Source organism: Astatotilapia calliptera, chromosome 1 (genome assembly GCF_964374335.1).
Source record: "Astatotilapia calliptera chromosome 1, fAstCal68.1, whole genome shotgun sequence".
Lineage (NCBI taxonomy): Eukaryota > Metazoa > Chordata > Actinopteri > Cichliformes > Cichlidae > Astatotilapia > Astatotilapia calliptera.
Window position 1 is genome coordinate 18,095,921 of NC_137422.1, and position 20,495 is coordinate 18,116,415.

Genomic DNA, 20,495 nt, shown 5'->3' on the forward strand with positions numbered 1-20,495 from the left:
TGGCTTTTTATTAGCACTGTTTTTGTGGCATATTTAAGCTTAGGGTTTAAAATCTCACAATCTAACTACAGCACATGTGCTCACAGTTTGCCAGACACCAAAAGTTTGAATGCTTCAAAAAAGAATCACTAAAGCTGATGAAGATTTGAATGGGTACATGAAGCTGAAGATCAGGAATTTTTCATAGCGAGCGAATGGTTTAGTTTAGGTTTGTCTCCATTTATGTCCATAGTGATAGCAGAGCCATATGTTTTAGTTTTCCAGAAATCTCACAGTGAGAACGCAGGATATCATCTTTACATGGAAACTAGGAAGCTAACTTCAAACTCCATTAAATGTCATGAATCCACTCTGATACTTACTTTGAAACTGAGCGAATTTAGGACATCTTTAAGTCTCAGTGGTGCTGCAGTGTTTGAGCTTAGGAACCAAGAAGAGTTTTGTCACTGAAAAGAGCGAAATCGCTAATGACGTCAGACTTGAGAGGTCGATGGACACGGACCCATCTTTGGAGTCAGGCTCACTCCAGGAACTGTAGTGTTAAACATTATTTTTGACTCCACGGGTTGTTGCTTGTGCCAGTCTTTTTTTTTTTTTTTTTTTTTCCCCCTGAAACTAAATATGGATGCAAATGCTCTGCTTTACTATTTACTTGGCCACAATAAAAAGCATGTTCACTGCATGAACAATGAAAGTAATTTTGTAAATCTAACAATATCCTCAAGAACTAAAGAGTGATTTGCTTTTAGGCATTAATCAAATGTCTGCTTGGTAAAATTTGGAGCCGCTTCCATTCAAGCTCATTCCAGCTGATTTATCTATGATCACTATTGGCTGTGGCTAAACGTAGATTTGGATATATCACTGTTTACTGCAGCACTGCAGATGCCCCTCCGTCTCCTCAATGCCACTTCACTATCTGTTCTCCTGAGTGTGCCACTGAAGAGCTTTTCCTGCAAGCTCTGTGTGAGGAAGACTCGGAGGATGATTATACAGAGGCAGACCCAGTGCTAGACGACTTGCATTTTAGACGAATGCAGCAGACACTTCATCAGACATCTGCCAATCTGCATTATGACCGCTTCTTACCCCAATATTGGACACCTGAAGAGGAGGTTCGTGTACGCAGGATCTACCTTGGCTCCCAAAGACGTCCCTGGTATCATAAAATGCAGCGCCTGAGGTCTGTCTCTTTTTATCATTCAAAGCAGTGTTAACAAAGAAATATGCTTAAAACTAATACAAAACAATGGTAGAATTGCAGTATTGTACTACTTAAAGCTGGAAATAATTCATGGATTGCTTTGCAAAGCAGAAATAAAATAATGGCTGCCTTTACTGGCTTGAGCTTAGTTTTTACTTACATTAAACTCTAACATGAAGATGTGATGCTAAAATAACCAAAAGTGTGACGCAGTGGTGGATTTATATGGCAGCTGTAGCAAACTAAATATTAGTTTGCTAAGCACAAGGAATTAGCTAGCAGTAGTTTGCAAGAATAATAATGTAATTTAAAGCTGATCTATGATTTTGCAGTGTATATTTTTTTTAATCCCGTTTTTAATCCTTCAGTGTAAGACCTGTGTCTATAAGGTCTGCTGCTAATTGTGTTGCACACATTTCATATATTTGCTGTTCTTTTCTTTGACTGTAGCCGTAAAGCCTTGGCTTTTGCAGAAGAGTTTGACGTTGACTTCGTATCTGGAGAGCCCCAGAAGCCTGAACACAAGCCTGAACTTTTGCAGCTGTCTTGAAGAGCCGTACATAACAAGCACACGATCATAACAATCCTAACCACAAACTGGATTGAAGCCTTTCCACACATTTACAAATATCCAGCTAATGAGAAGATGTTAAAACATGCACAGTTTTCTCATTTATTGTATGAAATTATCAAGATCATTGTTTTGGGTTTTTTAAAACCACCCAAATGTTGTATCTGCCACATTGCTGAGTGATGCATTTGTTAGTTTGTTCACATTCTTTATAACATGAGCTGTGCCTTCAATTTATTTTTATTTTTTTTTTCAGTTTACTGTGTGAATGTCATCGCTTTTGAAAAATAAAGTATGATGCCACAGGTCAAGAAACTGCGTGGAGTATTTTATATGCAGTACAAAAACATTTTGTCTGGTGTGTGTTAGTGTGTGTGAGATGGGTTTGAGTGGCTGTGGTCTTGAAGTCGTGTGTATTACAAAAACATGGTCTCATTCATACAGCACCTCTTTGTGTTTTGTGGTCTAACCTCTTATCCTGACCACTTTTTTTTTTTTTTTTTTTTTTTTTTTTTTTTAAATTTATGTTATGCAGCATGTTGCTGGATGCTTTATCAAACCAGGTCCACTACATGTAGGCACACAATGTTCTTCAGTCTTCATATCTGTTTCTCTGGTTCTTTAGAGCCAGTCAAACCCAGGTCAAGCCTGAGAGACCAGTTCAGGTCAATCCTGGCTGGATTTGGTAAGTTCCAAAGTTTTAAACATAAAATCGTAGCAAAAATGTTTGAGGCCGCTTTGACGTGACTGCTTTATTGCTGCTTCATCCAGGTATGCTTTTGTTTGCATTCAGGTTGTAAAGAACCAAAATAATGCCACCAGAATAGTTTCCCTTTTCATGAAGGTGGAGCGTGTGGTGCACATCACCTCTATTAATTTTCTGGGCACAGGCTTGACAGTGGAATTTATGACAGGACTGTTTGTAATCAGTCTTGGTTCCTCCCATCAGATTATGTCATTGTTTTGATAGACCACCTTCTAAATGCTGCTGTAAGTTATTTGAATGTCATGTATGACATCCTCTGTTGCCCAGAGCAGTGTTATTACCTGTTATGAGTCATGACTGTTGTGTTATCCAGACAGCAACATCTGTTACATTTTTTTTTTTTTTTTTTTTCAATACTTTTGCATTGCTTGACTGGCATGCTACATTCGTGCTCGCACTTCGCTGAGGATTCTGTCATTTCATTGCAGAATGTGCTGCTACAGCTGGCAGAACTGCACCCTGTTGCGTGTGCTGTGTGTGCGTGCGTGCGTGCGTGCGTGTGCATGCAAGCAATGTGGCTGTTATCATGCATACCCTGCTACGTGGTGCTCAGAAGTGTCACTTTCATGCAATATGAAGCTGCAGTGTAATCATATAATGTCATCCATCATTGTTTAAGTGCCTTGCCTCCCGTGTGTCTGAACCAGGAGCAAATCTCTCAGTGACATCCCCATGGTGTACCCTGCGCGAAAGGCTCCTGATGCAAACACTAGTCATGATGAAAGTCAGGACACCGGATTGACAAGACTGTGGAATCAAGACAACAGAAGGAAGTGTAGCGTTGCTGCCAAGGATGCCGAAGCTCAGTGGCAGGATGTAAGTTGATGCATAAATGCTGACACAGCAATATTTTTCACGGTCCGTTTGGTGTTTTGAAGCTTTTGAGCATTTTTGTCATCAGATGGTAATTGTAGATCTTCACATTTTGCTTTTTCTGCACATTTAAATGACTCCTCTTTCGTATTCTTATAAGTTGAAATTTAAAGCTTATTTTTGACATTTCATATTACAAATTCAAGATTCGCTAAATTAGACACTTGTTGTAAGAGAATGGCAAATGGAGTAAGAATATTGACAGCAGCTCCTGAGTTGGGAAGGTCCTCGGGTACTAAGGAGAAACCTGAGAGGTAAGAAGGTGGGGCATGACATAATAGAATAAATAAATAAAAAAACAGCCTGTAGAGCAGTAATAGAATAAAAATCAACTTTATTTTCATTGGACACGTTACAAGTGCAAGGCAACGAAATGCAGTTTGCATCCATCTAGAAAGTGGTTTTAGCAATAATATGGTCGTCTTGCTCCTGAAATTTGGATAAATCATCTCTTAAAAAGTGGAAAATAGTTGAATGTTTAGAGATCAAAAAACTCAGTGTGTTAAGAGCATATCTGAATATACTCATGCTGGTTAATAGTTACTGTATTTGTAAACCAAGAATGCAGATGTGGTCTAAATTGAAGTGGCTTTTTGGGGGGGTACTTTTTGATAAGTACACAGGCAGTGGTGTAGTTGGTTGATGTTGTGCATTTCTTTCAGGACTTGAAAAAGTGGAAAACCCGTCGTAGGAGCACAAAGTCTGAACTTCGAACTAAATCACAAGACAGAGAGCATGTAATGGATAAGATGATCAACGGGTCTGTGACAACTATTGAGAAGAATGAAGCAAAACTAAAGTATGTTTGTGCTACAATTGTTTTTAAAAAGAATAAATTCTTAAATATTTTTAAACAATGCCTAATGTACAGCTATTTGCAGTGGCATGAAAGAATTTTTTTACTCTTTATTCATTTATCTTTGGCTTTGTTTCAGATCATCGATCAGATAATAATAATATTAGACAAAGATGACCTGAATAAACACAAAAGGTTTTTTTTTTAATAATTTAATTTATTAAGGGCAGAAAGCTATCATAGCAAAGCTGGCCCTGTGTGGAAAAAGTAAATCATGAATTGTGATTAATCGCATTTATTTCAGAAAGCAGATTTCAGTTTCACTGAACTGGGCTGTTGCTGCTTCAGGACATGGATGACTTGCTGTAATTGATAGAACCATGAATTCTGCTCTCTACCAGAAGATCCTGAAGCAGGATGTCCGACCATCAGAACTCAAAACCACTTGGGTTATGCAGCAGGACAGTGATCCAGACATACCAGCAAGTCCACCTCTGAATGGCTCAAAAAACCAAAACAAACCATGAAGCTTTAGGAGTGGCCTAGTCAAAGTTCATTCTTAAATAATATTAAACAGGATATATTTGTCTTATATTAATATTTGTTTGATATGAAACATTTCACATATGCAAGAAATCAAGAGGTCAAATACAGTTTCACAGCACTGTACCTTTTTATAACTGTATATATACTCGTGAGTTGTGATGCCTGTCCTTCCTTCATGTTTTCTGCTACCTGTAATCCTTCGGTTACTCTTCCCCTGCATATTAATACCCCAGATACCAGCAGTCACCTTGGACCAGGAACACAGCGCCTCGTCCTTACTCAACAACTTCTCCATCAAAATCAAGCTCTGATCTCCGGCCACATACTCGAGCTCTGCTGGCCCGCAGCTATGCCACCGAGGCACCTTTCAGCCCCACGGTTCCTCTTAGCTCCCAGAGCTCAACCCATGCTCAAGTAGGTTTACACTATTGAGTTTTACCTCCCTGATGTTAATGAGCACCACACACTGTTTTAATAATGGGATTAAAAATGCTTATGATTTTAAAAAATTTCTTGAGTACAGCTGAGTTGTGAAAAGTGTTATAACCTATTAGGTGTTTTTATTATATTGCCAGATGGCATAACTGTTCTCATTGTTGGCCCTTTCCTCTCAGGGTGGAGCAGTGGTTGTCCCTGATGGAAAAGTCTTGGGAGAGGAGATCCACTTTGCCTCCATGACTTTAGATGAAGCAAGAGTTGGCATGCCTTCTCTAGGCTTTCCTGTGATCTCTCAAACCCAAGTGAAATCCCAGAGCAGCACAGCTCCTTTCCAGTCCACCTGTGAACTTTCCCAGCCACAAAATGGCCTTACAAACCAAATCTCCACTCATTTTACAGCTTTACAGCTGAACGAGACCACAAATTCTAAAAGCAACAAAAGTCCCACTTTATCCATGTCTAGTGAACGAAAAGCATTTTTTTATGTTCATCCGGAGCTTAAAACTGCTGGTGAGGATTTATCGCATCAGAACGACAACTCTCAGGAAGACGGACAGAAGTCCTCTTGGCAAGCAGCAGCAGAGCAAAGCACGGCCCCGCAGACTCCAGGCGTCTACAAGTTCTTGCCCAGAACTGTTTCCTGGTCTGGCTCAGCCAGCCTTCCCCGTGGTTACCGTCGGTCTGAGGGCTCATCCCGTCTCTCTTCTGCTATCACAGCCAGACCCTTTGGGACCAAGCAGTCCAGAGTGTCATCACTGCCCAGGATGTACAATGTGAGTTCACTGGTTGCTGCGTCTGTGGCCCTGTTGCTCTTTAAAAAGATTGGTTTTATCACACCGTATCCATTTAACTGCATTAATCCAGCCTAACACCCATCTTCCTCCTCAGCTGACTCAGTTTAAATATTAACAATGTCACTGTCAAACCTGCAATTCATTCAGGTTTTTGATCAAGCTTAAAAACCATGTTTGGGCAATTATAAGAGCTGAAAATGCTTATGGTGATGAACATGGATGCCAGGAAACCTTGGGTCTAAATCCAAACTTTTAAAAAAAAAAAGTGTTATTTAATTTTTTGCTTAACAGAAAAACATGTCGTTCTGACATTATTTTACAGTCAGCCTGTTATTTTTCTGGCTAAATTGCATTTTAGTGTCTGACGTGGTGTACAGGGATTTGTTAAGACAGCCTAATAAGCTTAAGTAAGTTGGTGTAATGAGAGCATTGTGTATGTATGTGTCTGTCTGTGCACACTGTTTGAGCTAACTTGTTACCTTTTGTTTTGATTGCCTTCCTCATTAATAAAAGAAGTGCTGCTGCACTGCGGAGTTCATTCCCAGATTACACATTTCTCACGAATCTGCTGGTTTTACACATTTTTAAGGCCCTACTTTAACATTCCAGCGCTGCAGATTCTGAGCACATCTTGTTTTTCTTCATCTCCAGGTAGATGACAATCAGGGTGTGCTGCTGAACAGTGAGAGAGAGGATTCTCCATCTTCACCATCTCTGAAAAGACAGACTGCGACCGCCCAGCTGAGCGGTCCGTATCAGACCAACCAGGGACAGGAAGAGCAAGTGACTAGCTCCAATCTTTCCAGCCAGACCACCTTTCAGAGCAGTGGCTATTACTATCGACCCTCCATTCAAAGCCAGATACTGCCTCAACCTTATTCAAATCTGCAGTCTCGTCAAAATAGAGGCTTGACCTTCTCAGCTGATGGAAGCACAGATCTTCCAAAGGTATGCTGGAGTATTTTTGAACTTGTAAGATCATATCAAATCAATGGCATTTATGTGATTACCCACTGCTCTGTAGAAAAAATGAATGAAACAAACTCCTATAAAAGTTTGCTGCCCTATGGCCAAGTCTCACTTGGAAATGAGATTAAAATCTCAATTAAACTTTTCACCTGGATAAATAAAGGATGAGGAGGATGATAATATAAAATCAGATTTAAACTGGCTGGATCTGGACCAGTTCTAGAGCTGCTGCCATTTTCAAATCACTCCCTCAACGTCACTTTCTGACCCCCTGCAGTTATTGTGTAGTTACACTATGGACCCCAGACTTGTGCAGAGAGCAAACATCAGCTTCTGTATCGAATGTACTTGACTTTCATGAACCTGGGCTACAGTGAAAGCTAACAGCAGTTTTCAGTGGAAAAATCCAGTTTCCACTCTCAAAGTGCATTAGTTCAGGGGCCTGACCAGCTGCATGTGTGCGGCTCTTTTGTTTCTTTGGTTTTCTTTTTGTTGTTGTTTTTGTTTTGTTTTTTCACTGTCCCAGAGCTAGAGCATTGACAGTCTGCTCCTGGGGGTTTCCTCAATCTTTGTCCAAGTTGGAAGGTCACAATTTTACACTAGACAATGAAGCCAATGCAGAAACATCTTAAACCTGCATTACATGTGAAAGCCACCAGGTGGCAAAAGCTGTGGTTGCAGAAAGACTTTTGGTCCTATAGATGTCTGGGAAAGCAGCTTTCTGTCTTTACCTCTGTAAACAGTTTCCTGCGGAGTTTTTGACCCAAAATTAGTTTGACTTATTTTGGGTCGTCTTGGGAGGAAAAAAATGTTTAAAAAAATTGAGAATTATCTGTGGTATGATTATTGGCTAATGACTTGTTTGACAGGTTGCACACTTGTGCACTTTCCTCTTTGCATCTATCCAAAAAACAACGGTGAGACTGCTCATCCCAAGGCTTTAAAATGGGGCTTGATGGGATGTAGAGAACAGCCATGATGGCTACATCCGTCTTTTATATCATGAAATTAGACACTTGGAGAGGGATCGTAAGGTGTAATGAATGATTGTTCTCATTAAATAAGCTCAGTGACGACCAGAAAATTAACATTTTGGAATATTGGGAAATGTTTATGTTCAGACATTTTGACTTGTAGACTGGTGTCATTTATATCATTAGATAAGGTTAAATAGTGTTGTCATGACAACTTCTAAGGTCACCCCCCTTACTTTTTATTTTTTTTTATTTTATTTTTTTTTTAATTACCATTCACTACAGTGTTTCAAACTTAAAGCAGCATTAATATGACATTTCTGACCGTAACTGGTCATTCAGTTTATCCCTTCCTTACTATATTTGTGTAGCGGGCCACTCAAGTCTCTAATTTCCACTAGGAAGCATTCGACATTAGATCACACGGTGTCACCTTTACGTGTGTGTGTGTGTGTGTGTGTGTGTGTGTGTGTGTTTTTCCGTTTCCAGGTGGATCACAGTGACATGAGAGTGAGCCTTACTCTTAAACCCAACAGTCTAGCTGACTTTGGTTTCCATACTCACTGGGACTCGACGGGGGTGAGAGTTAAGCTCATTCAGCCCGGTAAGACTCTTGTTAAATGTAACTCTGGAGTGCTGAAGTTTTGTCACAAGAACAGAACGTTACATTTAGCATCTTTGTGTGAGACAGGAACAAGTCAGTGACAGATGTTTTCTTTTTTGCTTTTTATAGAGGAAATTTGCTCTCACAGGTTAGCGCTTAGAGAATAAAACGGTAACAGATGACACTGACAGTTCAGGTCACAGACTAAAAAGGCATCAAATTTGTTAGTGGGTCGATTTTTGTTATGAGGGAAATTGTATGCAGCAGAAGGGGAAGAGTGCAGAATTTCAAAGCTATTTTTTATTCTGGTGGAGGGGGAGAGATGTCAAAACGGCTACATTTTGATTATGTTTTCTGAACATGGTAATTATGTATACGGTTACTTGTAGGGAAGAGAAAATTTAACCTAGGAGTTTTACAGTATTTGAGGGCTTCTGAGCATCAAACTACCAAAGTGATTTAAAACGCAACCATGAATAATGAATTGGACATGAGAGAGGTGTCACTTACTCGCTGCTTAGTGGCCCACTTTCAGATAGGAACAGTTCCTACTGTGTTTCTCACTTCATGCTAAGCAAATAATTTCTGAATTGGCACTTTCGTTTTTTCATGTTATGCCATACTCGTTTTCATCTTTCTTCATTTCTTCCCTCAGGCAGTCCAGCCGAGCTCTGCCAGCTGCGTGTCGACGACGAGATCGTGGCCGTCGATGGAGCTGCGGTGGCACACATGAACTCAGACCAGTGGAGGGATAAAATGTCATCTGCCCTGCAAACCGGCAGTTTGACCATGGACATTCGGCGCTATGGCAACAAGGGTAGGATATTGAGTAAAAGCGGCTCTGTTTTACCACTTCCTGAAATTATTAGCGTGGTCTTAGAGTTGATAGCTAGTTGTTTTTAATTAGATTGGAGCACCGGCGAGGGGACTCATCACAGCCAGCCAGGCCAGAGCAGGGTGACCCTCAATCTGACTGCTGCTTCTTCGCCTGTCCTGATAGGGTGCCCTGATCACCATGCCAACAGTGCTGCCTTTCCAGACACACAAGTCACACAAGGGTTCAAAAGCAATGGGCACACAGACAACGTGAGCACTATTTTAGCAGCTATCACAGCAATTTAAAAAAAAAAATGATCAAAGCTCTTCTTATAGTTTGTGGTGTCTTTTTTTTTTTTTTTTTTTTTTTTCACCTGCATAGGTGATGCAGGGTAAAGTCATGGGTGGAGAACTTTGTGAGACACATGGGACAACCAGAAATAAAGGTAACACCAAGCATAAAGTGTGTAATCGCAGTGATATTTTAAAAAAACACTTCCTCTAAAAATAACTCGGGTGTAATATGTGTAATTTCTCACTTTGTCCACCCTTCCTCTTCATGTAGATTGTAGTACTATTATTAGAAAAAATCAGAAAAGGAGGGCAGAATTTTTCAGGCAGCAAGGTAAAATGGCAGTTTGAACTTCATGTGAAGCGGCTTCGGTGGCTGGTGCTTGGCTTGGTTTGAATTGTCATTAGAATTAAATACGCATTTTTAGTATGCTTGTTTTTTTTTTTGTTTTTTTTTAAAGAATATTTAGGAGATGCTAATTATAAGGAATCAAAAGATGCATGGTGATTAGCTGATTGCCTTTTACTAGATAACCACTGTGATAACATCAGTCTATTATACTTTATAGCAGTGCTTTAATCAGAGCAGCGTAACCACAAATTACACCAAAGTAAATCAGCTATTAAAGGATTTCTATAAATTGCTGTTCGTTGTACAGTTTGTTCATGAAAAATCACAGAAGAACTGAGGGCAGGGGCGCAGACTGTACTGCTTTTCACAGTGATTGGCCAATTTTAACCAAACAGCCACAGAGATACGGCACTGATCATGTCCAAAATATAGAGACCACAATAAATATAAGCCTATATTAAGATGATCTCCTCTCATTTCTCAGTTTTTGCATTGATTTCCTCTTAGTTCCTATCAGGTGCAGGAAGGGGTCAGGAATTTGAGGCATTTAACAAAATGACAATGATGCAGCTTTGCAGCCATCATCTTGAAGTCATTGCAGATGAATAGTTATGTAACAGGTTTTCCAGGACCGCATAAAGTCCTGTGGAAAGCCCCATGATTCAGTAGCTTAGAATCATCTTAAGCAGCAAAAACTTGAATTCATCGTTTTGGGGATGATATTGGTCTCTCAAATCATTGTGGATGAACATTGGTTCAGTTCACTTAAGTATGAAGGCGTTTGTTTATGCAGAGGTCCCTCAAGGTCTGACCACAGCCTCTCAATCAAGTTAAGATCTGGACTTTGACCAGGCCTTTGCAACACTTCTTTGGCCGTGGTCTCATATTTGACTCTAGAAGAGTTGAGTGAACTCGTTGACTGCGAGGTGCTCAGCTCCCGTGGTTGAAAAACAAGACCAGCACGCCATCCTTCTGTGCTGATGTGCTTGTGTGTTTTCATGCGTTTAGTTTTCACCAAATGTTACACTGTGCATTGTTGCCAGACATCTCCACTTTGGTCTTGTCTGTCCAAAAGACATTGTTCCACAAATCGTGCGCTTTGTTCAGATGCAGCTTTGCAAACCTTTGGAAGCTTTGCTCTTAGAGAGGAGAGCATTTCTCCTGGCAGCTCCTGTAGAGTCTGAAGATGCATCTCTTGGGCTTTTTGCATTTTCTCGGAGCATTGCACGGTCTGACCTTGGGGTGAATTCACTGGGATGTTCACTTCTGGGGAAATGATGGCATTGTGTTAGCACACTTCAGTGCTCCAGACCTGCAAACTGCCAAAACTTCTGCTTCTGTAAAGGTGCTCACACGTGCTGGTTATCCGTCAAACAAGTGCAGTTGATCACCAACATCTGCTGCTGCTGACCTTTTCCTAGTTTTTTATAGGTCTGTATGTAGTCCTATGAAAGTTTTTAAACTTTTTTTTTAACCCCCCCCCTTCATATAACTATGTGATGTCTGTTTTGTTTAAGCTTACCATTATATTTTATGGCAGCTTCTATACTTTAATCATATACCAAAGGTAAATGGTAAATGGCCTGCATTTGTATAGCGCTTTACTCAGTCCTTAAGGACCCCAAAGCGCTTTGCACTACATTCAGTCATTCACCCATTCACACACACATTCACACACTGGTGACGGCAAGCTACATTGTAGCCACAGCTGCCCTGGGGTGCACTGACAGAGGCGAGGCTGCCGGACACTGGCGCCACCAGGCCCTCTGACCACGACCAGTAGGCAAACACGGGGTTAGTATCTTGCCCAAAGATATTTGTCATGCAGCCAGGAGGCAGCCTGGGATCAAACCACCGACCTTCTGGTCAGTGGCTGACCTGCTCTGCCACCTGAGCTACAGCCACCCATGGTACATCATGATGGTTCTTTTAAATATATCGAAAGTACTTCCTCACTCATATGTCCCTTCAGCAACCTGCAACCTCTCTCCTGGCTCCTCTCTCCTTGAGATGCATTTTGGAAATTAAGGCATCCTTAAATAATGACACACTGGAATTGATTTCAGACAGGAGGCGGAGGAGATGAGGAGGCACAAAACAGAGAAATGAGAAGAGCCCACTGTGTGCAACGGTTCTTTATGTTGTTTTCATTGTTTGATCAGTAACTTTCTGGCACGAAGACTGATATCCTCTGCTGTCCTTTGTGGTTGTTGATGATTCTGTGTGTCCTACGATGGCTTTTCTCTTCAGGCTGTGCAGGATTCAGCTCGTGGGTGTACTTATGTGGTAAATATTTGCACTGTGTGTAGCTGCTGTTGCAATGCTCAAGACCCACTGTGTGTCATGCTGCATCATCAAGCAAACACATCAAATTTGTGCTTGCTTTACCGCACACTGTGATACCTTTCTTGCATTTACAAGTTCTTGAGGCTTTGTTCTGCAGCTTCTTTTTCAGAATTTGCAGTGCGGCATCTTTAGCTGGGGATACATTAGCAGAATAGTGTGCTGAATTTTGATAAACTGTCGGCATGTTGGCCCTGATCATTGGAGAGTGATGATCCTGAATGAGTGGTGAGAAGTGTTTAATTCAGTCCTACTGGTAAGTCTTCAGTGACCGGTTTGGGTCTTTTTTTTTTTTTTTTTTTTTATATATAGCTTGTCTGGGATTGGCCAGATGACGGCCTCTAGCAGAGCTTTCCTGACTGAAGCAGGAACAAAATCAAATATCCACTACATTTTTCTCCAGTCTTCCTTAATCTTCTAATGTGTCCCCAGTAATTGCGTCTGTTTAGACCTGCATGATGCTACTCTACTCTAGGAAAAAACAAAACACTAAACAGGTCCTAAACTATTATTCTCTCTCACAGGAGGGTCAGAATCTGCGATATCTGATGTAAGTTTCTGTACTATTTGATTAAAGGATGTGCACAGTCAGAAATATGTCACCTGCGTGTGTTTAAAGAGTTGATGTACTGCAGTGTGATCACGTTTGAACTTACAGTCTGTCTGTGCATCACCAGCTCCAGGTGCCATCGCTCAGCCCCCCCTCATCCAGCTGGTCTTGGGACCTTGAGGAGGATCGCAGGAGACAGGAGAAGTGGCAGGAAGAACAGGAGCGCCTCCTACAGGTGAAGCCTCTTTCAAACAGAACTAAGGAGCATATGCTTGAAGTTCAGTTCAATTTTATTAAAGTGCTCTGGTGTTTTTGGATTTGTTTTTAGGAGAAATATCAGCGGGACCAGGAGAGGCTGGAGGCAGAGTGGCGAAGAGACCAACGAGATGTAATAGACCCCAAGAATTCAGGGGTAATGTCGCTTTCATTTTACAGCAGTTTTTATAATAGTTTTTTCCTTAATAAGGCACCAAAGAAGGGAAGTTTTTTTTTTTGTTTTTTTTTTTTAAAGATCCTAATGTATGACATTTTACTACATTTTGAGATTACACTGGTTACACTATAATGTTGCATTTTCAGTCAGCAGCTCTGACACTGACACCGCACTGAATTATTTTGCTCACTTTTATCAGTGTTATATTGTTTTTCTTTCTCTAAATACTCTACACGTACAATATTCATGTTTCAGAGCCAGAAAACCTTTGGTGATGTGGGCCTCGCCAGGACCCAGCAGCAAGAGAATGCAATGCCGAAGAAAACCAGAGAAGAAGAGCAGAGCACTGATGGAGAAAAGCTGAAAGAGTTGTTGGGGCCAAAACGGCAAAGTAATGCACACGAAGTGCAGAATGAGATGGTTGCCCCACAAGACTGGTAAATAAAGCTTTGCTTCTTTCTTAATGCTGCTCTTATCCATGTGGTACAAAGAGCATGTTTATTACAAAGAGTCTCATCTGCAAAACGTTCTAAAGCATTTTTTAATCATCATCACTGCTGTTTCTGCTGTGCCTCCTGTTGCTTTTGCTGGGCCTTATTTCTGCTAATGCTGTACCTAAGGGCTGATGGCTCATGTGGCTTTGCTCAGCTGTCCCCTGCACACAGGTCAGATCAAGCCTGGTCCAATTTCCACTGTATTTGTAGTTTTAGTCACGCAGGTCCAGGTTTTGCACACCACTTCAGTGATTTTTGTAAATTAAGCTATTATAAAGGTAGATAATTGTTTGTTTTTTCTTTTAGAGAAAAACACTTTTAACAAATGCTTGATTTATGACTCAAAGCACAATTTCTTAAAAGAAATAAAAGAAAATCACATCAAAATATTGTGGACTTGAATTAAAAATTGCTCTCAGGGTTGAATAATGCAGACTTTCTTGTTCCCATAGGACAAAGTCCTTGTCTTCCCCAGTATTAGCTGGGCCTCACAAGTATTCTAGAGGTGAGTTTAGCTCTTCCTCTTATATTATCCATTTCTGTGTTGGAGATGTACTTCTCTAACCCGTTCAACGTGCTTTTGTTCAGGGGATCAGAGTAAAAGAAAAGGACTGTCTGTGGCCAAGGCTGAGAAAGAAAGGCAGCAGATTTTAGAGGAGATGAAGAAAAGGACTCAGCTTCTGACTGACAACAGCTGGATACGTCAGCGCAGCAGCAGCTTTTACAAGGATCCCATGATTGTTGGGCTTCCTCTGAAAAGGTGAGACCTCAGCCAAGCTGCATTTAAGATTGGACTCATTGCCCAATGGCCTGTTTTTCAGTCCGTGTGTTTCCAATTGTTCTTCTACTACTGTGATTTCTTACCTGCAGATATGACTCTCTGGATAATCTTGATAATTTGCGTCAGCCCCAATCCTCAATCTATAGTTACCCTCGACCACACTCTGCTGCTGCAGGTTACGTTACACCGAGTAGGAATGCCTCTTCGCGATACAGCACTGGATCAGTATTATCCCTGAGAAATCCTTACATACAGTCCTGTCATCAGGCCAGGTACACATCTATGTAAACTACAAGCTTTCATCTCTTGTACATGTACTTAAAAAAAAAAAAAAAAAAAAGGTCTTTACAGACATTTTTGGCCTTACTTGGTTACCATTTGCCTGCCCCAGGATGGTCAATGGCAGGAGGAATTGCTCTGTCTGTGGGCGTATCCTTGGTAGTAGACCAGCTATGGTCATAGAGGCCCTTAGTCTCTACTTCCACCTTGGCTGTTTTCAGGTGAGAGGGTTTACCTGGGTTAAGGTGCAGTCACAATAGCTCCAATACCTGCAAATAGCTGCAACTGCTCCTCATCTCTAAGGAAACTATTCCATTTTTGACATGAGGTCCTTCAGTTTTTTATAGTTAAAATGTGATCAGAGTTCATGGTTGGCCAATAGAAACACGGAACTTATTTTCTTATAGTTCAGTCACTTAAACTCTGAACGCAACAACAATGGAACAACAACAAATGGAAACGGCAAATGATGCACAAAACACATGATGACTTATTAGCAATAATTTCTGTGAATCTGCATACAATGCTGCAGAATCTGTAGGCAAGAGACAAGAAAGCTGCCCCTGCAAGACAAGAGACTTGGTCCTGATTTCTTATGTGTTGACCAAAGTTCTCATAATTTTGGAACTTTAAAGTTCAATACTGCCGGAGTGTAGGATTTCCACCACAGTAGTGGATCTATTTTAATTTTTTTCTTATTTTCTGCCCTATGGTAGATGCACATATTTTATTTTATATTTTTCTAAAGAGGTAAAGTTTCGGACTTAGATATGCATACATGTGCAAGTTATCCCTGTGAGCTAAATGCTCAGACTCCTCTAAACTTTAGATTTATGACCCCTTTTTTTCTAATCTATGATCTCATCTGGGTATCTATCATCTATATGATAGATATGATAGATTTATGATAGATATTATGATATGATAAAAGGTATATCTTAATATGGTGATATCAAGCACACAGCTCTGGCTTAACAGAAGCCATACCCATCTGCTGTTTGAATCTGTTTGCGAGGGACAGCCTATCAGAAGAAAGTTGATTTAAAGGGAGAGGCGCTAAAATGACGTGTTTTATGCAGAGGCCTAATATGTACATGACTTATACAAATTTTCAGTTCTACTCCAATTTTCAGTTTTTATTCTTGCACCCTACTTAACATAACAGGTCCCAGTTAAAATGAACATTTAAGAGAAGAAAAACATACACCCAGTATAACTGAACCCTGTATGTGTTTTGGGGGTTAATTCTGAACAAAATTTTAGGGTTGAGACTAATGTGACTGCAACTTGCTTTGTGAGGTTGGCAGGAGTCTCATGTCTGTGGTCTGTTTTCCAATCATAGTTATCAGTTTGCATCTGCTAGGAGGAGTGTTTCTATCACTTTCATGAATCTATTTTCATTAGCCAGTCTGTCTCTTTGTCTGTGAAGCTTCTGGGGGTGGTGGTCAAGCCCACTGTTATGTTTGTCATTATTTTCTCAGTTACTTATTATGCGCATAGTGGAAGAAGCCAACCTGCTGTCCTGCTTTGCTTTTAGATCCTTGCTGTGAAAGTCTCACTGGCAGGGGACCCCTAGATTTAGCTGGCCTTGGTTCATTAGCATGTAGATGTAAAAGCAATTTCACTTCTGCCTCCCTGTAAGTCACAGATGCACATCACACTTGTTGTGATATTTATATGCTGTGGGGTTTTTACGCAAAACAAAGCTTGGTTATCCTGTGCTCGGGTGGCGGACCGTCTGGTGAAATAATTTAGACGCTAAAGACCCACGTCACAGCTCGGCTGGATTTGTCTTAGATGGTCCCTGAATCCTTTCTCACTTCCCCGTCCTCCCCTCAGTGCGTGGGCTGCCATCAACATCTCGGAGGAAGAGAGAATGGAGCCCAGGTTCAAATCCGAAACAGGAAGCCCTTCTGTGAACGCTGCTATTTCCAACTCAGGTGTAAGTATTGGTCATTGTGAGACATGAACATCACACTTTAGTTTCTGTCCCTCTATTAACCTTCCAGATTGCTTTTTCATTTTTTTTAACATTGCATTATGTATGACTTAGTCTATAAAATCATTTTTTGTTTGATTATTGTTCTGTAGAAAAACTGGAATTATTACCCATCACTCACTGAAAGCTAACTTTTCTTATAATACTTTAAAATGTGTTTAAGATGTCACATATTTACACCTTTAAAAACTTGTTTTTCAAGGTACCATGTTTACTTGCATTTTAGTCACCCCCATGTGAGCAGCTTGCTGTACTCCAGATTGAAGAGTAAATACAGTGGCATGGGGGTCTCTGAGCAAAGCTATGCTGTACAGAGGAAATCGCAGCCAATTCACAGCTTCTACTTCCTGAGCATCGGTAAAACTTTATATAGAGTTTTGGCAAAGTAGAACCTATACTTCTGTTTTTTTTTTTTTTTGTAAATGACATAAGTGGTGCCTCGTTTGACCACCTTTCTCCTGCTAATTTATTTCCAAGTTAGATTTAATATATGAAATAAAGATATGATGGGAACTGTTTGATTTACGCCTTCATCTTAATGCTAGTGTCTTCAGATCCGTGTGCCGTGTTAAAATTATCAGCTATTTCTTGAGGCTATTCGTGTAACTCTGGTATGGAAATGAATTTTAACGTGTACTGAAGCACTTTCTGTTCTGTTGTAATGTCACTGAATACACACTGGGGTAAATCACTGGTGTGTGTGTGTGTGTGTGTGTGTGTGTATATATAATGTATGACTGTCTCACATACAAATCAGCCTCTTAATTGAAATGTCTTTGTAAATAAAGTGGACTGAACATATACAAGTGTTATTTGTTGTTCATTTGTATACCACATGGTGGCAGCATTGATCTCACTTTGATCTAATTGTCACTGTAGGCAGAAATGACTTCACAGTTGACTGTCTTTACTTGTTGGTGAACATACTGACTGTTCACGTAATGCAATGACCAGTGCACCTTTATTACTGGACGTACTAATGTCCTAACTGGAGTAAAGTGTCATCAATAAACGAAAGAAGCAGAACATTTACACAACGTGTTTCACATTGGTAAAAGAAATTTGGAAGAAGGAACAAATTGAAAGCCTTCGCCCAGCCGGATACTGGATGGTGTTGCACCTTTAGTCGATGATGATGATGAGGTAATAGAAAGCAGTCCAGTCATTTCTGTTTTTAAAAACAAAACAAAAAAACCCCAAAACATCAAAAAAGCCAAGTACATCGTCACTGCTTTCTTAGTAATTCAGAGGGTAAGTAGCAGCCAGGTGCTGCTAATAAAAGAACCAAAAAAAACCCCACTTGATTTAATTGATCATTGGGAAGTGTGAGTGCTTCTGTAAAAGCATAAGCTTTGCTGGTTTGGACTATTTAGATTTGTTAACACAATGCAGCAAAATTCCCAGGAGTGAGCACCCTGCAAACCAAACCAAAGGAAAAACAAAGCTACATCTCAGACTACACGCGCAGTCAGCACACTGATTATTGAACTTCCTGACAATACAATTAGAAAAAGACTAAAATATGGCTTGTCTGGAAGAGTTGCCAGGATGAAGCCTCTTCTAAAAACATGGCAGCGCAGCTTAGGTTTGCAAAGTTGCATCTGAACAAAACCACAAGACTTCTGAAACTATGTCCTTTGGACAGACAAGACCAAAGTGGAGCTGTTTGGCAGTTGTGCACAACTGGTGAGCACAAATGCCTCATACAAACTGTAAAGCACAGCGAGGGGAGGGGTGATGATCTGGGCTTGTTTTTCAGCCACCATGGACACCTTGGGGGCAGTTCAACCATGAACAATTACATACCAAAGTATTCTAGGACTCAAAGATGAGGCCTTCTGTCCGACAGCTAAAGCTTCAACCAAACTGAGTCATGTAGCAGGGTAATGATCCCAAACACCAGAGTAAATATACACAGTGGCTAAAAAAGAAAAGAATCAGGATGTTACAATGGCCCAAAGTCCAGACCTCGACCTGAAATGCCAGCAAATCTTAATGAACTGCAGCAACTTTGTAAAGAAGAGTGAGCCAAATTCCTCCACAGCGACACGAGCGACTGATAGTCACATACAAAATGATAACTTCAAGTTATTGCTGCTGAAGGTGGTTTTACAGGCTATTGAATCTTAGCCTCTGCTACACTTGCATGCAGTAGCAATGACAAAATGATAGCACTGGTTAAGCATAAAGGACTTGTATGGCAGTCATTTTTGGCAAAGTTGCTGCAGTGCAGTGTAAGGTGCAATATTTTTTTTTTTTGCCTTCCAAGTGTGAAGGGAGTACTTTTTGCTTTTTAAGGAGTTTTGAAGAATGTCAAAACATTAGTGGACACTTTGTCCATTTATGGACCAAATACCAATCCCCTCAAAGCTTGTAAAAAGGAAATGTCCTCTGTTGAAATGAGCAGTGACAGACAAAACTTCTCTCGCCTCCAAAATGCTGGCGTAAGAGAGAAAATGTCCGTGTGTCATTTGAGTGAACTGTTTTACAGGAAGCTGATGAAGCAAGCTTAAAGCAGCAACAAGGAAGAGAAAGTTTACTGTCCTCTAACCTTTCAATGGGGAAGTGCTGTCCAGTGGTAGATTGTCTGTCATCGAGCTTTAAGAGGCTGTAATGTTACCTCCAGCTTAATATGGGCATTAAAGGTCGGTTCGGGGTTACTGGTGACCGTTTCTTTGAAACATGAGGAAAGCTACTTGCATGAATATGGCCATTATGCAAATACTGGGGCAAAACAAAGGCAGCATTTCATTCGTAGGAGGAAGTTGTGCGCCAATGCAACTGTGTTGTTATTCACAACACAAAGACAACGTTGCCTGATATGTTTTGTTTTGCACTGGATGAATAAAATGAGAATACGGCAACAGCGTTGTCAGAGGTAGCTGGATCACTGAGCTCTCTAGGAATACACACTCGCTCTGACATGTTGAACACTGGTCATTCGGAGCTCTGGGCTTAAGAGAAGGGATTTTTTAAAAAATGTTTTACTGTGATCTGGTCTTTTGGAAGAGCGAGGTCAGCTCCCCAAAGACATTTTTTCAGTTTGACATGCTCCATCTGTTGAGCATGACAGTTGTGGCTCCGCTGTGACCTATTTAAATACCAGAAGTACAGTAAGATGAGGACAGTGGAGAACCAAACAGAATGTGCAGCCTTAACATATTTACCACGAGCTAAAAGACTAAACAGAAGTAGGACAATGTTTACAGAGACGTTATGCCAAAACACATCTCTCACCATAATGACTGAACTGTCGCTGAGACTTGAATTCTTTACGTGTCAAGATGTTAACGCTTTCCCAGTCACCAATAAAACTGGGAATGCAGCAGGAGTCTGCTGTATGTCTCTCTTTTTTTCCCCTTTTTGCCATGATGTTTGGAGCGTCAAATAAGCAAAACCTGTGAGGCTTTAACAAAAGGCCGCATTCAGTCACCAGTGTAGCAGGTACCAGGAAGAATTCTGGACCACAAGTAGACAGCTGAATGATGTGGAATTATTTTTAAACTAAAAAGCTTTTATGTTTTTAAATCTGACAAATCTTTAAGTGGCCATAATTAACCTAAGGATGCATGATGGGAAAAATCTGCTGAACATCACTATAGTGTATGACAAGGGCTACAGC

The 20,495-nt window shown here is 40.6% G+C and overlaps 1 protein-coding gene across 15 annotated transcripts in view; it reads left to right on the top strand.

Moving 5' to 3' along the window:
• Positions 1–17,674, top strand: part of LOC113021232 (LIM domain only protein 7-like) — a 32,611-nt gene extending 14,937 nt beyond the window's left edge. For 4 of the 15 annotated variants that reach the window (XM_080292688.1, XM_080292753.1, XM_080292721.1 and 1 more), the window contains exons 10-31: positions 2,401–2,460; positions 3,189–3,357; positions 4,077–4,213; positions 4,990–5,170; positions 5,371–5,967; positions 6,640–6,936; positions 8,421–8,535; positions 9,191–9,352; positions 9,443–9,621; positions 9,734–9,797; positions 9,917–9,976; positions 12,862–12,887; positions 13,015–13,122; positions 13,216–13,299; positions 13,576–13,757; positions 13,941–13,985; positions 14,267–14,319; positions 14,403–14,574; positions 14,685–14,867; positions 14,987–15,095; positions 16,714–16,816; positions 17,076–17,674. In XM_080292688.1, the coding sequence (XP_080148814.1) occupies positions 2,401–2,460; positions 3,189–3,357; positions 4,077–4,213; positions 4,990–5,170; positions 5,371–5,967; positions 6,640–6,936; positions 8,421–8,535; positions 9,191–9,352; positions 9,443–9,621; positions 9,734–9,797; positions 9,917–9,976; positions 12,862–12,887; positions 13,015–13,122; positions 13,216–13,299; positions 13,576–13,757; positions 13,941–13,985; positions 14,267–14,319; positions 14,403–14,574; positions 14,685–14,867; positions 14,987–15,095; positions 16,714–16,816; positions 17,076–17,113 (3,124 nt within the window). In that variant the 3' untranslated portion in view covers positions 17,114–17,674. The remainder of the gene's footprint in view (positions 1–2,400; positions 2,461–3,188; positions 3,358–4,076; positions 4,214–4,989; positions 5,171–5,370; positions 5,968–6,639; positions 6,937–8,420; positions 8,536–9,190; positions 9,353–9,442; positions 9,622–9,733; positions 9,798–9,916; positions 9,977–12,861; positions 12,888–13,014; positions 13,123–13,215; positions 13,300–13,575; positions 13,758–13,940; positions 13,986–14,266; positions 14,320–14,402; positions 14,575–14,684; positions 14,868–14,986; positions 15,096–16,713; positions 16,817–17,075) is intronic. The other 11 variants (XM_080292794.1, XM_080292927.1, XM_080293011.1 and 8 more) reach the window with 11 other exon arrangements.
• The last annotated feature ends 2,821 nt before the right edge of the window (positions 17,675–20,495 follow it).